Here is a 17,169-nt window from a genome sequence, read left to right as displayed (position 1 = left end):
CAGGCTAGATCAAAAACACAGTACAGTACAGTACAGTAAGGAAGTAAGGTCGGTATTATCTACTACATAAACGCTGCACGCCCCCATAGGAATATTACAGAAAATATTACAGGGCATTAAAATGGTACGATAAAACCTCTGCAAACTTACAATAAAGTACCACAGACATACAACAAGTCCCTAGAATATAAGCCTATGGAAATACCATGGCGATTTTCATAACCAGTTTACAAGAAGTCCGCAATCAGGAAGCTAATCGTGTTTGTTGTTATTCTTCCTAAGCAAATAATGCCGGGCCTTTTTTACTGATCATAAGTTCATATAGAGAGTAGCGATGTTTGTTTGGTTTTGTCAGGGGTCTGCTGCAGTTATGGCTCGGTGAGATTGTATCCATGTCAGTGGAACAAGCCATGCTGATGTCAGAGATTTTTCCTCTGCCCTCCACAGTGGGAGGATCTCTGTGCGTTGAGTCACGCAGCTGTCAAAGATAGCTGTCACCCAGTTTCAGGATCAAACACACACTCAATGAGAAAAGGGCTTTGGGCAGAAGGGAAGCGCAGATCTCAGGTAACCCCCTCAAGTCAGCAAACAAGCAGGAAAAAAAGGACGCGCAAAAAGAGGAGAACAAAATCCGAAAGGAAAAGGTTTTTTTTTTTTGATGAATAAGGATTTTCGACTACTCGGATACACGCTGGGCATATCTGGAGGAAAAGAAAAAAACCCTGCAAGGACTAAAACAGAAGATTTTTTTCCCTGCTGCGCTTGACGAGGAGAAAAGGGGAATTTTCGGACGGAGATGAAGACGAAAAAGGGTAAGGCTGGATGCTTTAGCAAAAATCAATAAGGTCACACTTGATTTAGATAGCCAGACACACGTACACAACGATTTATGCCTACATAGCGATTTCCCCCCCTTACGCAAACCATGCAGTCTATTGTTTCCTTTCCAGACAAAACAAGGGGCTTTTCCCCCATGTGCTGGCGAGATGTCAAAATTCATATCGCTTTGTCCATTGTCTCCTTTCGGTGAAATTATACTTTCATCAAAGTTCATCACAGTAGCAGACGGTAATGTTGCTAGGTCAGTCTTTTTTTCACCCAGTTTAATTAGGCTGGTTCACTTGAAAAGTCAAAACTGAAGTTTATGCACCGCTTGCTTTCAGTCAGACAAACGGTTCAATTGTGTAAAAGTCGTCGTGATAATAAAAGTTGATAATAAAAGTTGATTGCAGTTCGGCGACTATTGTGCCTCGAGAGTAGGTTAGATTTTTACAACGTGCACACTGCAAAGTCGATATTTTGTGTCTCATGGCTGTGTATTAGGCTACGAATATGGAGATTCTCGCTGAGCAAAAACGCCGTGATTATGTGTTTCTATCCAGAATATAGGCTTATGTTTATCCTGACCTCATTGTGGGAAGTTGCTGTTTGCCTTGTTACATTCTTGGACCTCGTGGTGCAGAGCGCACACACAATAGAAACCCCATTACAAGTTGGTAAAACTTACAAAACACTGTCTTCGTGGGCTTAAAACATCCTTTCCCCCCATTTTTGAACGTTTGTGTTTCGGAGGTGTCTAAGTTTAGGTCGACCACGCTCATTTTTAAGTGCAAACTTTTGCTTAGCATACAAAGAAGCACACAGCCCTGGATTCTTTTGTTTAGTCTGGAGACGCTGATTTGCAACAGGTCTCCCCTCCCCCTTCCTCTCTCCGGCCTACGTAATTACCTCATCCTGTTGGCTGCTCAGACTTGGGAACTAACTTATTCATTTCCCACAAGTTTGCCTTACAGTGTATTGCCTCTTTAAATGTCCTCTGAAACTGTTTACTTTAAACTAAAACGATGAGTTGGCAGCATGGGTAATTATTTGTATTCCTGCATGGTCATGTGATTTTTATATGAATGCCAACATTAAAAAAAAAAAAGATTAAGTTAATGGCTTGATCACTTAGGAAACACTATTATTCTAACTTGTACCACGTTGATACTATTATTAAATATACTAAAAAATACAGTGTCAGAGTAAAAACATGGTTAAATAGGTTGTGCAATGGGGCTATGAGTTTATCCTTCACATGTTCATAAGTTTTGACTTTCAGATCAGTTCAAATGCTCGGAAACTGACTCTTTGAGCAGCTCTGTGAGTCACACTAAGTCATATGTCAACAAATAATTTTGACTTTGATCATGCTTGATTCTGACCAGGCATGTTTCAGACACCTTGATCTGAAAGGATAAATAAGAACCAATCTCTGCCAAAAGGAGCACAGCTGCTCTTCACGAGGAAATCCCCCTCTTGTGTAGTGATTGCTCCTGTGGTCAACCTGGTGTACTTTATTTACCTAAGCATGCAAGGTGTGCTTGGTGTGTGTGATAGACCTGGTTCGTATTTGTTGAGGCAGGTTTTATAACTGACACAGCGTCGGATCGGCCTTTGTGACGTCCCCCCCTTCCTCCCTCCCTCTCTTTCCCTCTCCCTCCTCCTCCTCCTCACACCCTCCCTCCGTATATGAATCACATGGCTGAACTTGACAGCTTGCCTCTGACACATCAGCTGCCTCCCAGACAGCCAGTGTTTGGCAGACGGCTGCTGCAGAGCGGGTGGGAGACTCGGGAGATTGTGGTTGACAGAAGAGAATATATCTTCCATCGTTGTTCCCGCTGTTCTCATACGCTGTCTTTTTTTCCCTCACCCGCATTTGCACGCGCAGGTTTGATGATGTTGTCAGGGAGCGAGACGGATGACGAGGACAGCGTGGACGCCCCTCTGGATCTGTCGTCCAGCACGGGGAGCAGCGGGAAGAGGAAACGCAGGGGAAACCTGCCCAAGGAGTCCGTTCAGATCCTCAGGGACTGGCTGTACGAGCACCGCTACAATGCTTACCCCTCTGAACAGGAGAAAGCCCTCCTGTCCAAGCAGACTCAGCTCTCCACACTGCAGGTATGTACACACAGTGGACAGAGTGGAGATAAAGGGCAGTTCTGAGACTTTTTTTTCTTGTCCATTACTGGTATAGTGTACAAAGGCTACCGTAAAAACAGAGTGAACAAGTATCACTCGGACTGAATCATTTCCTGTGTTGATGGCAAACAAAACATGACACATAAACAGTGAATTGAAGGTCATCCAAGCCAGCGTGCTGTTGCAACAGTAAGGTATGTGAGACAAAGTGACTAAACTCACTCCCAGTGTGCTGTGGGCTTGGCTAAGGCACTTGGACAGGAATTTCCCTCCCTCCAGCCCCTTTCCATCCCAGCTGTCTGGGAACAATGCAGAGTCATTTACATAGTTAAAGCCACAGGCCTCCCTGAGCCAGTTAGAACCAACAATAGACTGGAGCAGTGAGGAGAAAAAGAGGAGTTACTCAGATGACAAAGGAGAAATGACTTTTTATTGAACACTATTTAAAGTAGAGGAATAAGACTACTTAAAATAGCCAACTTCAATTCATTGTTTTTTCTTTTTATAGAAAACTGAATGTTGAGCCTCTCTTTGTTGAAAGGACTATCATAATCTTTTGTGTAAATCGTTGGCTGGGTTTAAAGTCATTTATGTTCTACTAAAAGGATAAACAGGAAGCACTGAGGGTGTGAAATGTACCAAACTAATGACTCAATGAGTGGCCACTGGTGTGAAATCTCAGTGTGTTTTCTTTTTGGGGTTTAATTCTCTGATGGAAAAAAAACAGGTGCAAACTGCACCTGGTCATAAGTGTGCCAACAGACTTAGACCGTCAGACATGTGGAAGGGATTTTTTCAATTAAATTGCAAGGCAGGGGTGGAAAAGGAATGAGCTATGAGATTTGGCTCTCTGACAGCATGGATGTTGTTTTGTTGTGTTTTCCAGGTGTGCAACTGGTTCATTAACGCCCGGCGGCGGCTTCTCCCGGAGATGCTGCGGAAAGATGGCAAAGACCCCAACCAGTTCACCATCTCCAGGAAAGGCAGCAAAGCGGGCGACAGCTTCTCTGACAGCTCCCAGTCTCCCAAACACGCCAGTACTGCAACAGGCGCAGAGGAGAGCTATGACAAGCGTGTCCTCCACCCCTCCAGTTTTGAACCCGCCATGCCCAGTGTCCTAAGGAAGGCCGTATCCCCTTCCACACCCTCTCCCACCTCCACCTCCCCCTCCCCGGGGCCCATGCCCACCCGCCCGTCTGTCATCTGTCACACCACTGTCACCACAGCGATGCAGGCCAGCCCCACAGCCGCCCTTCCCCCTGTGCCGGGAATGAACTCAGACAGGGCGGCTGAGCTGCTGCAGTCCACACAGGCTCTGGGGATGCTCAGGTGCCGTGAGGAAGGGCTGGGCAGCCAGCCAGTTTCAACCACTACCACCATCCCGAGCAGCACCGGCATGGAGGGCAACCTGAGCCCCCGCAGTGGGCTGTTCAACACCCCTCCCCCCACCCCACCAGACCTCACACAGGACTTCAGCGGCTTCCAGCTCCTGGTGGATGTGGCCCTCAAACGGGCTGCTGAGATGGAGCTGCAGGCCAAACAGCTGGTCTCTTAAAAGGAGAGAGTGACAGAAGAGGACAGAAGAAGAAGAGGAGGGAAAAAAAGAGACCGACTGTGTCTCGCAACTTTGGGACTCCTCCGCCGAGTACAGTGACTTGTCTGCACGCCTGCAACAGAGAACAAATCCACATGAAAGCCTGATCATTTCTATTTTTGGTATACCAATCAAATTGATGAGGATGTTTTTTATTGAAAAGAAAACAAACTGTTTCAAGGTGCCTTGGCTGTTAGTTGTTTATTAATTTCATATACATGCGTTATGTATCTACATGTGTATCTTATTTGCACACAGGGACCAAAAATGTTATCAGATGAATGCTGCCTGTCTTACGTCTTTCCTTTATATATCATTTTAGAGAAAGGAGTGAGAGGCAGATTCACGCCTCCTCCAAAGACCAATGTAAAATGGGATTGGTCGACTCCACACCCGTTTACTGTTTTACATTTCAGAGATCAGTTCATGATTGGTCTGCCTCGTTTGTTTGCACACTAAGGCAGAGGAAGGTCATCTCAGTGTCTTAAACATACTTTGCTCTTGGCATCTATGACGAACTTATTCACTACTGTAGTAAATGTTATGTGTTCTCATGATAAGAGTATAGTTTTGATTTTGTAATTTACTTTTACTTTTTTTTTGGCTATTTTAAAAGAAAAAAAAACCTCTGCTTTTTTTTGTTTTGTTTTTCTGTTTTATTCACGTTTTCCCACCAAGGGATATTTCAGATGACCAATGTAGCAGGTTCGTAGTCTGAGCCTTCACCCCATCACTCAGCGTAGCGACGGCCAGTGGACTGGAAAATGCAACACTACAAATGTCTGTTCTGCATTTGCTGTTTTACAACCAGACAAAGACAGCGTTTTGAAATCACCAAAAAAAAAAAAAAGGCATTTTCATGTACAATAGGACCATGTGTATAATTAATGTGACACAATGCCCAATGATGTGATTTCTTTTCATACTGTGCAATGTTTGTGGCAAATAGGGGTCACATGGGATTCAAATAAAGTTTTGTTTTTCTACAACTTAGAATTTGATCCTTTGATATTTTCCCGCTGAGGATCACTCGGATCATTTAACACTAACACTGATGTATACAGGTTTGAATCTTGTCAGTCCTGAAACTTAACAATTTATCCCTCGGGCATAAGGAAAGTGTATTGAGTCATAATGTTCAGTAAATAAAAGCAGTGTGTATGGGAGGACAGAAATAGTGTGTTGTTGATGTCTTTCCACAAGCTACCCTGTTAGTCATTCTGAGACATTCCTGTGTGTGAGAGGTTTACAACGGCTCCTGCCAATTAGCATAATCCTGCATAAATTAACGCAGGCGAACAGCAGACGTCAACAGTTTCCTGCCAACAGGGGGTTTTATGTGCTTGCCTTTCAATAGAGTTGATGTAAGGCAGCTTACAACTTAGAGGATGCTGGCTCATTCAAGGCTAGGCAGACAGCTGTTCCCTTCTGGTCCCGCTACAGTCCTAAAGCTCCTTTTCAATAGGATTTGCTGTTTATGTTTACCAAGACAATCACCCTTTCATTTACAGCATTTTTCCAAGCTTAGCCAACATCCATCTTTATGATATTAACAGATATTAAAAAAAAAGGTATGCTGGGGTTGTCTTTTGTTTAATTATAATGGTTTTCCATCGTCTAGTTACAAAATACCAGGGTTCTCATTCTGTCAGACGTAAAATTCGCCAAGTTTTCCATGACTAGAAGTTGATTATCCATGACCTATATAAATGTAACATGAGCCATTTTCCCTTGGCCAAAATTTTAAACACACTACAGATCCAGAGAACTTTTTTTTTTTTTTTTTTTTTTGTTCTGTTTTGATCTATGAGAGAAATGAACGTAAAACATGAAATGACCACGATGGAAAATAAGTGTAAATCCTATGTATAACAAGTTATTTTTTTTATTTTTATTATTATTTTTAAACAAATTCCATTACTTTGCAAGAAATTCCATGACCCAGGTTAACCTTAAAATACAATATGCTTGGGACAGGTATCCATGTGCCAGTGTCTATCCAACTATAGACACTTTCTATTGACTCATCACCAGTGACTTAAGTGTTGTATTTAAATCTTTGAAGCTGACTCATCAGCGGATGTAAAATACACATGTTGGTTTTTCCCTCTTTTGTCAGATGCTGCTTGTCAGAAGTGACAGATCGCTGTTGTGGAGGAGGTCGGGTTTCACCTGGAGGATGTTATCAGTAATGAGGGTTCAAACAGACCTCCAGACACACAGTGGGCAGTTGTAGCCCACCATGCAGGGCCATATGGGCAGGGTAGACTGACCCGGGGCCAGCCACCTGACAACCAACATCCCTCCCCTCGCTCCCCCCCACCGAACCCTGGCCACTGAGGTCAGCGTGCCACCGCCGAGCATGATTGATGTGTGAATGACGAATCACCAGAAGCTCTATGTGCAGGAGTGACGAGGCTAAGCCAAGGCCAAAAGTGCTGTCTAATTATGGGGGCCCGCCCCTGCGGAAGGGAAATGCCCTAAAAACACCCCAGGCTGGCCTTGTAATCTGTTTAATTACATTCCAATTGAAAACACATGTGGAGAAGGCAAAGAAAAGCACACAACAACACTGTGGCAATGATTTTTTTTTTTTTTTTTTTTTTTTAATGCTGATAAGATTTTCATACACGTGCCATAACATCAACAGTGTAATAACATTAATTACAAAATGTATATCTGCTTAATAGGTTATTTGATTGTTTTTTTTTTTTTTAGTTTACATTTACATAGGGAAACATTCATTTATGTACAAATGTTCATTTAAATGTTTTTGTCTTAATATAACTACATCACAAGCCTCAGAATTGCCAGGATTGCTGAAGTGTCTTTAGTTTGGCAATGAACCACAATCCAACATTCTGGTTTCTATGTCCACACCCTGCTATACCAGGGGTATTATATTGATATGTTAATATAATAAACATAAATAGTAAGTCAATCTTTTGACAGACAGTTCAATTCAAATACAAGTTCCAAAGTAAAAAATACTAAAATGACCTTGATCTAGTGGCATGAAGTTAGAACTATTGTTACTTTTTATGTATTCTCTCTAAAATTCATATTGACCAACTAAAGGATATATAAATCATACAGTACGCTTACTTCATCACGTGAGTTCCATCACAAACAAACTGGACGCCTCTCTATCAAAACTTTAGGTAAGAACATTGTGTAGCCGTTCAGTAACAGCAATACTGGGGACACTCAGCAGGAATCAATCCCTCCCTATTGTTACCCGATGGCACAAAACCGAAATCAAATCAAAACAGAAGACTGGACAACACAAATTCCTGCTATTCTGTTATCACAACTATGATGTGACGGTAAACCGGCTTAAGATTGTCTCCACATTCAAGCAGCTGACAAAAATACCTTGTTATGATGAACTGGTTAGGGCTGAGGTCTGGAATAGAAACATCATTCAGAAGATGGCATGGACCGCAAGTGGCATGACTCCCTTATTTAAGGTCATGGCCCATCCTGGTGACTGGGGTTATATACAGTAAGAGACAAAGCCTATTCATGGGTCACATACAGTCACATGTAGTTACATTGACAATCATTTCCTCTCTCTCTCTCTCTCTCTCTCTCTCGCTCTCTCTCCCTCTCTCACACAAACAAACAAACAAACGAACACACACACACACACGCACACATTTTCTTCTTCCCCTGAGGCTGTTGTTGTGCTCGACTATCATGTTAGAAATTAAGGCTGATCACTGAAACAGAAAGTCAAAGGTGCCTGTCATGCTAAAGAGCCAACATAAAAAAAAACATAAACACAGTATAAGGGCCTTGTCGTCAGTGCATTATAACAATTACAATGTTGATAAACAGTCAGTTTTTCCTAATCAATAAATAAAACATGAATACAAAACATTAGAAATTGGATTTTATAGGACCTTCGGATAATTGCTTCATTTGGAGGCAGAGATAGTGCACACAGTGAGGAGAAAAAAGTCCCTTTTCAGTCCATTAGTCTCAATACTGTCAATAAACCTTTTTTTTCTGAAAATGGCATAATAAAATATAGTACCATGACCAATATAGTACCAGATATCAGTATTTTCGATGATCATTTCATCTGAAATGCCAAGACACAAAATGAGAGAGAATGAAAACAGTAAAAAAAGGAAAAAAGGTACAGGATGGCGAAGACAAAAATATCAATTACTTTGTGTCAGCATGCATGAAATGTCATAATATGCTCTTTATACAAACATGTTTTGCTCAGTTTAAAATGATGGACAGGATGGGTGGCTTGTTTACAGTTTGTCAATGCTGCTACTTTAATCATCTGTAATAACTAGGCCCCAGTGAACCTAGAAAATAGGAAGCACTTCTGAAATGAGCAGTTGAGTAAAAACACACACATGCACACACGCACACACACACACGCACACACACAGAGAAAAGGTTTGTGATACTACACAACACTGATTCTTTCAGAAAACTGCGCTCGCTGCAAACTAATAGCCTCGAAATCTGCTCCTGGTTGAATAGCCATTTGGCCTCACCTGGGGGAGCACCGCCTGACCTTTTGATCCCTCCTCTCCTGGGTCACCTCTTGCCACTGGAAGGACCCACTTTCAAACAGAGGGAGAATTGTGTCACTATCTAACACTGTGATTTTCTTCTCTTGTCGACCAGTGTTTTTCACCAAATCCCTCTCCTGACCCTGTTCTGCTTTTAAATGTATGATACAAATAAAAAACTTTTAAGCTTACGGTATTTTCAGAGTCTTGTGGTACCTTGATACAGAAAATGTGAGTTAACATAATAGTGCAATTTGATAATACAAACAAAGCATAGAATATCAAACAAAAAATATAGCTTTTCGGAGGCGCCAGAGATTTAGTACCACATGTTTAGCACATGTGGCACGATCATCTCTAGTGTTTTGCTGACACGACATCTGATTGCTTCCTGTAGAGGTGAGCCGTCTCTGGGATAAATATCAAATATGCATCTACAGGTCTTAAGAGTAATCTGCTCTCTGCCAGAAACAGATCACATGCATCAGTCATGCCTTCGTGTATGTGTGTCTGTATGTGTGTGTGTGTGTGTGTGTGTGTGTTTCATTCTCGTGCACACACATGCTCTTCCCTCCCTGTTCTCCTCTGCTGTCTTTCTCAGCACCTGAAATGTGATACATGAAGCATCGCTGCTGTGCTACACCTGGCTCACTTTGTGATAGCAGGTCACTTGATGGAGTATTGGTTGAAAGGAAAAAGGGAATTTTTTAGGTGTTTCTTTGGGAGTACGGGGCGGGGAGGGAGGGAGTGCTACATCAAAGCTGGGAATAGGAAATGGGGGGAATAAATAAATAAATAAATGTCCAAGTCTTGTTGGAACGACTCTGCCGTAACCGACCTCACCCTGCTGTAGGAAGTCAACAAAGATGTGGTGATGTTGTGTTAGCACCCTACCCTCACCATTCAGTGTTGCTGCTGCGAGCATTTCTGCGTGTGTGTGTGTGAGGTGTCACGTCTTATACAGGTGTGTGTGTGCATGTGGTACACGTGTTTGTGTGTCTCATAGTCTGGTCTGAGCCTCAGGGATATAGATCTCGATACTGTCTGCGCTCTCAGTGGCAGAGCTCTGTCGGACCGAGGCGGCACGCTTGGCAGCCAGCAGGCGTTTGCGAGCCTCCAGGCGCTGGCGCTCAGAGCTCTCCAGGGAGCGGTCCCTAGCCAGAGGAGGGTGGCCTTTCTGGGGCTTCTTTGGCACGGGAGGGGGCATCCTTCTCTCCTGGACAGGAATGACAAATAGTCTTAATAACAGACCAGTGAGTCCTCATGGCAAGCCGCAGCAAAACACAGCAAGGTGCAACACATGGCAGCCGTTTTGCACGGGGGTTAGAGCTTCTGCTGGTTTAATGTCAGAGCATGCAAATTTTGAATGGGGTTATGGTTCACAGCGGCAGCCGTTTGTGTGGGGTTAAGAGTGCACGATGGTGGCCGTTTGTGTGAGGTAAAAGTGGCCACTGGAGATGGACAGGCCCCAGCGGTGCATGGCAGGTAGAGCAGCTTCTTTAAAAACAGCTCACTGTCGACAACAAAACAGAACAAAACACAGACACAAGTGGTGACATCAGGCAGGCAACATGACAATACACAACATATAGGCATGCTTACAACAACTACAATTCACATAATATATTAATGATAGCAAATACGTGCAGGTTAATAATAATGGCATTCCAAAACAAAATTCTGGTTAGATGGATTAGTTCATACGGAGTTGGATGAATCTAATATGTTGTGTCTGTACCTTAATTTCTGGGGGGTCCAGAGGTTTCCAGTTGTTGGCTTTGAGCTGGTGGAGTTCATCAAACTTCAGGCTGATGTTCTCGATGGACAGCTGAAGCATATCCCAGAAACCTGCTAGGTCCTGGGACACGGGCCGCGGATGTGCATTTGGGTTCTGATAAACACAATTGCACACAGACAGTTCATGACCACGGGACATGTTTTTTTTTTTTCTCATCCTGTATTTTTGGAAAGATTCTGGTGCACTGTGCTGGTGCATCACAAAAATCAGCTGGATGAAAATAGAAAATAATCATACTGATTCACAAAATTTATTTATGTAATAGACACAGTATTGTTTTTTTTTTTTTGTGAATAAATGTTAATATTTTGACTAATATTTTGCCCAGTTTATTCTGGTAGTCTGCAGGATGTACCTTTAACTTCTTACTTATGCCTTAGTTTAGAACTATATTTTCACTGTGTTTGGACTGTGCCAATATTTGCCTTTTATTAAATATCAGACAATCACCATCCCGGATGATGGTCCATTTTCCTTGCACTTTTAAATTATTCATTAAATGTTTCACTAATGTTTTTCGTAAAGTGAGTCTTCACTTAAAGCAGCTAATCTATTCAAGACTGTCCCTGTCATTATGTAGCTGGGGTGGGTCACCTTGCCTTAAAGGCAGACTAAGCAGTTTCAAATGGAAGGGCACACCGCTTTGTTTATTAATGCTGGGGAGAAGGCTGAGGAAGGATGAAAGCACTCAGGTTCATGCCAAGACTAATAACCCACAGAATTAATGTAGCACTTTTAAATGGCTGTCTTGAATCTAATGTTTGATGTCACAAGCACACAACAACATAAACGATGGCACAAAATGCTCTTATAGTTTGGGTTATGATAGGGTAAAAACGCTGAGTGGCATTCATTACTCTATACCAAATCATAACATGGTGGGGTGATATTTTTTCGTACGAAAATTAAAATATCTACATACGATATCTGCTTTAAGCTGTCTCAGTACAGGGATATTGATGCTAGTGTCAGCCTTCAAAAACCATATCTGTCAAACCCTATTTTCCACATAGCAAGATATATTTTTTTGTACGAGAAAGACAGAAATCTTGTGTAGAACATCCACTCCAGACGCATAGTAAATGAGCGCTGGCCTGGCCTGTCAGAGTGATTTGTGCAGGATGATGTAAGTGTGGGGGAAGGGATGCGGGAGCATGCAGGGGATGAGGTGACACATACCAGATTCTCCTCACACAGCTCCCGGAACTGCTGGAACTTCTGGGACATCAGCAGCTGGGCGCTCCCCACTGCACTGCGGATCTTCCCTAGGACTGCAGGAAGACACACACACACACACACACACACACACACACACACACACACACATGATGCAATTACTCACAGAACTGCACACTGCAGGCATGTTGCACAACTAACAGTGAAGGTGCATTAGTAATACAATAGCGAAGACTGCGCTAGAATCCCCTTCATCTGTGCCCCACAGGAATCAAAGTCATTTAGGGAAATGAAATAATTACTGAAACACTTTGAAATTCCAAATCCAAAGCAAGGCTTACCCAGAATAGAAAACCTGCATGCAAACACAACCCAAAATGCTAATGCGCACATTTGCATATTTAATACTTTCATTTGCTGTTATGTTTCGAGAAGGAACCACCACAAATCAAACCCAAGGTCAAATGAATATAGTTTGGCATTGCCGCATTTTCCGTCTCTCATTAAGTCAGTTTGGTCGACTGGTCAGCTCTGAGAAGTGAGGTCAGGATAAACAAGGCTGTACTGTATAAGCTCCACTCCACTGTTGAGTGCTACTGACTGACATCCCTATGGAGAGGAACTGTCAGTGAATACATTTCTGAAGATGAAGAGAAAGGGATCACAAACTGAGAGGGGGAGTAATGAATCTGCACTACAAAAACCAAAACTCTGCAGCCCCTTCAGAATGTGTATGTGGGTACGAGTTTGTGATAGTGTTGGATCTGGAAGACATAACCTTGAGGCAGCTTCCCTGTTCTGCACACTCTGTGAAAGAATATCTTGCCTCAAACCATAACAGCACACTAGCTGCATAGGCAATGATGCATTTTTGTTGAGGGATGAAGTCAACTGCACAGGTATAAACACAGTGCCGGAGGCTTGTTCTCTGGACTTGTGTTTTTGTGTGTTTGTGTGCACATGTGACTGTGGATGCACAAGTATATCCCATATGTATGACTTTAAGCACATGCACATTTACGTGTGTGTGTGTATGTAATATCAAGATCAAGTTGCTGCCTGGAAGGAGCACTGGGAGAAATCCCTGCATCGAGTGTTTGTGTGAAAGGTCATAATACAGTACATGTAGAGGACAGATGTGTGGCTGGGGCGAGCAGTGCCCTATTGATAAGTATGCCCGGTATGTCTGTGGAGGCCAGAGGGCCTGAGACAGGAACAAGCAGCTATTGTGGTCCAATACCATGAATACCAGCACTCTCTAAGTCAGTTGGATGTTTTGAGAGAGAGAAGAGGAGAGAAGAAGAGACTGTGTCTGAAACTGAAACTGATTAAGGAGCAGGACAAACTGAAACTGAGAGACGAGTAGGACAATACAAGGCGACACAGGGCTCGCCTCATATGCAAGAAAACTTCCTAATTAAGTAGAAAATATGGCCTATTTTGATCTGTCTTATTTGACTTGGCTAAATTTCAAGGAAAGTGCATAAGAAAGTGCAGCGAGGTGAAAACTTTGGTTGTTCTGTAATGCAAATTGCTCAGCCAAGCTGCTAGTCCTCCTACCAGAAGTAAACTAACTGAGCATTAACTAGCTTGAATTCTACGATAGTCATGTGACATTTCCTGGTTAGGTCTAAATTCAAGTAACCTTTCTGACAAAATAGCTTCCTAATAGGGAACCTATTCCTACCTAGGTAGCAAGCTCAATTGAAGCTTCTTTAAAAATGACAGATCCATAATATTTCAATAAATAAAATATGGCCTGTAATTCCATGTGGGGTAAATCATTTTGTGGCAGGACACAATAATAAATAATCTGTTCACTCATTCATCCACCGACTTGTTCATTCGTGTCACATAAATTCAACTCACTCTCTTCAGGCAGCTCATTCTCCGTCTCATCCTGCTCCATCTGTTTACACCAGCCCTCCATGCGCTCTGTCTCGGCCTGCAACAGCTTGAGGAACCAGTGGCCATCGCGGGGACACACCGATCGGCCCACGGCCTCCAGGGCCTCTTCCACAGGCTCAATCACGCTGTCCATCCAGGGGTCTGGAGGGGGCAGGATGGACGGGTCGAAGCCCACGTCCCCATAGTCGTCCCCGGCACAAGCATGGTAGTGGTTCCCGGAGCCCTGAATACTGACGGTGGAGGTGGCAGCATCACGGGAGTGCTGCCGCGGCATGGTGGCACAGTGGCGTGGTGGGAGCTCTGGGACGTCTGCAGGGTCATCGAGGTCAGCCTGCACAGCAGTGGTTACACTGTTGGAGCGCGTCATCCTGCGGTAACTGAAAAGAGCAAGAAGAGTGTTAGGTTAGAGGGAGGATGGAGAAGTACTGTTCTGTCTCCGTCTTAAGCTGATCTGATTTCATTTGGCGATTGATCACATTTACTGATGCAGTAACACCACATTAGTGTCTTGCTTTTAGCAGTAATTATGCTAATACTGTTAACACCGGGTACTTGGAGTTGCTCCCACTATGAGATACTGAAATGATCACAGCGATCCCATATCTGATGGCTGTGAACAGCTTTTGAAGAGAGAGAACTCTTTGTGTGTGTGTGTGTTGTCACCTGGCTCATTCAGAAGCAACAGAGTGTGCAATCATCTGTCACAGCACAGCCTGTGCTCTGGGCCTGATGCACATGCACACATACATGCGCGTGCAAATACACACGCACAAACACACGCATGCACAGACACACACAGAGACACATACACACACACACCTGGGACCCTTTTCTACAGCTGGGTGTGCCGTGTCGTATTTGGCTCAGAGGCTTTGTGCCCCTGTCAGACAGTCTTTGCCAAGTCCCTGCATACTAGGTGCCAAGATAGACACACACACACACTCATGTGCAAAGATAAAATCAACAAACACACACACACACGCACACACACACACACACACACACACACACACACACACACACACACACGCACTTGGCTCGTTGTATAGAGCAGCTCACCACCCCAGTGATGAATGGGAGGCCAGAGGGATGGGGGTGTTAGAGAAAAACTAGCCAACTGACTGTGCAGTGACAAGACAGCCAGCAGACTAATCACTGCCAGATTACAACTTGAAGCTGTACAAGACTCAAAGCACATCTTTTATGAACACATACAAGAGTATGCCAGAGCGCTGCTCATCGAATCAGTCAAAGAACAATGTCTGGGCTTTGATACACTTACATAATAGCTCTCAGACATACGATGACAACAGATAAAAACGGGGAAAAAAGACACTTGAGGGGAACACATTTGTGCCCAACTCATGTTTCCACATGCACACAATGTATTTTAAGAACTGTGCTATACCAAATATGTCTTGGTATGATGTTAGCCATGTCTGGTTTTACATATTTGTGAAAAGAAAAAAGAAAAAAAGGGTCTGCACACTGTTAGTAGCGCCCAGTTAGTTTGATTAGACAATGTTTTGATCTCACATAAAGAGGGGACTCAAGCCAAAATTACATAAAATCACAAACGGCAAACACTATATATACAGACATAATTACTCACAGATGATAGCAATCTGCACAATAAAAGTAAAGATTTGGGGACAAAAACAGGCCTGTATCTACTGTCTTATCAAGGTAAATACAATATAGTACTGAGTATGGATTAATGAGCCTAGATTAAGGGATTGTTAATGACTGAAAATAGCAATAACACTCTCACAAACAATCTCCCATCGCATACTTGCCTACGTCTGCTGTCAAAAGTCTGCAAATCAGTGAGAGGTCATGGCTTAGTAATGTCAACAGCCTTTAAAAGAAACACTGGTAACATTGCTGTAGCCATTTAGCTGCACCCTCCATGTACCTGGAGAGCTCCCTTGTGTCTGTACATACCCACAACCCTCTCACACATGAACCTCGGCTTGACCCGCCCGCAGCGTGACACACACAAATCATTCCTGCTCCATCACGTCTGTCTCAGCCCATCTCCGGACACTCAAGTCCTCCTCGACTCTACCCATTCATCTCTACCTCCCCTTTCTCATTCATCTCTCCTCTTCCGTGAACAGGGAAAAAGGGAGTGGCTTAGGGGGTAGATCAAAAGGACCGTGCGTGTGTGTATATGTATGTGCACCATCGCCTGCAAAGTGTGTGTGTTTGTGTGCACAGCAGTTAAAGAGTAACTCCTCTGAGCAGGTGTTCGGCTCTAATGACCTCAGCTTGCTTTCTATCAGCCCGCTAACAACTTCCTGCAGGGGTAGAGGCAGGCAAGGCCAAACACGGCCCAGACAGAGAGAGAGACAGACAGAGAGAAGGAGAGAGGGATTAACAAATAGCAAGTAGCCAAAGAATTAGGAAGAGAAACAACAGAGAAAAGTCAAACAACCGGGAGAGAAGAGACAGTAAATATATGAAGAAAGCAAGTGGGGGAGAAAAAAGGAGTCAGTGAAAGTGAATAAAAAGGCAGAAAGGCCCGCATTCTTATGACACTCATGTGGAGTATATAACGGAAAGTTGTAAATCACACTAGAGGTAGAGAGGGAGACTTGCATTCCACTGCCTCCATCGGACAGCCTCTTTACCTCTAGGCTCTTTGTTGTAGGGCTTTGATATTTTCCATTCACCAGAAATGTGCCAGGAGCGCACCAGCAATACAGTTAAAAACAGAAAGAGAACATACCTACTAATTTGGAGCCAGGATGGAGCTCTGCACCGAGGTGAAAGAGCGATGCTGACCGATGAAGTATACAGTGCACAGAGCCACGCATGCTATTATGGACCACAAATCAACACTCAAAAGTTGCATATACCTGAGGCTTTCCGGTGTTTGCTTCTCTTACCCCGGTAATGACAAACTGTCAGTCTGTTTGGCCCCCGACAGAAAAGACAGGGAGGTCTAGCTGTCCCCTCGGTTAATCTGACTTCTCAAGATGGTTGTACATATGGTTTAGTCACTATGACCATAAGCAACATTCCTCGCCCCCTGTGACTGCAAAGCCACCTGGTGACCACCAACGCAAATCTGACATGGCTTGGGAATCAATCAGTTAATGCTACCTAGCCTGTATAGCCTCACATCACATCCCTGCCATTTTGTAAAATGCTCTCCTAAAGGGAAATAACTGATAAAAGGATATTCA

At 43.5% G+C, this 17,169-nt stretch overlaps 2 protein-coding genes across 2 annotated transcripts in view; one reads left to right on the top strand and one right to left on the bottom strand.

The window, feature by feature from the left end:
• The first annotated feature begins 494 nt into the window (after positions 1-494).
• On the top strand, positions 495-5,451 carry tgif1 (TGFB-induced factor homeobox 1). Its single transcript, XM_030079752.1, has 3 exons — positions 495-812; positions 2,714-2,943; positions 3,851-5,451. Exons 1-3 carry the CDS (start codon positions 797-799, stop codon positions 4,517-4,519), a joined length of 915 nt encoding a protein of 304 aa, XP_029935612.1. The 5' UTR covers positions 495-796; the 3' UTR covers positions 4,520-5,451.
• Positions 5,452-7,179: 1,728 nt separating this feature from the next.
• The window catches only part of dlgap1b (discs, large (Drosophila) homolog-associated protein 1b), a 51,624-nt gene continuing 41,634 nt past the window's right edge, over positions 7,180-17,169 (bottom strand). Inside the window, exons 7-10 of the mRNA XM_030079733.1 lie at positions 13,940-14,355; positions 12,074-12,165; positions 10,835-10,987; positions 7,180-10,312 (exon numbers count right to left, since the gene is read on the bottom strand). Coding sequence (XP_029935593.1) covers positions 10,097-10,312; positions 10,835-10,987; positions 12,074-12,165; positions 13,940-14,355 — 877 coding nt within the window. The 3' untranslated portion in view covers positions 7,180-10,096. The remainder of the gene's footprint in view (positions 10,313-10,834; positions 10,988-12,073; positions 12,166-13,939; positions 14,356-17,169) is intronic.

The sequence above is a fragment of the Myripristis murdjan genome, chromosome 20 (genome assembly GCF_902150065.1).
Source record: "Myripristis murdjan chromosome 20, fMyrMur1.1, whole genome shotgun sequence".
NCBI lineage: Eukaryota > Metazoa > Chordata > Actinopteri > Holocentriformes > Holocentridae > Myripristis > Myripristis murdjan.
The sequence above is the reverse complement of the archived record's forward strand: the minus strand, read 5'-3'. Positions and strand labels throughout refer to the sequence as shown.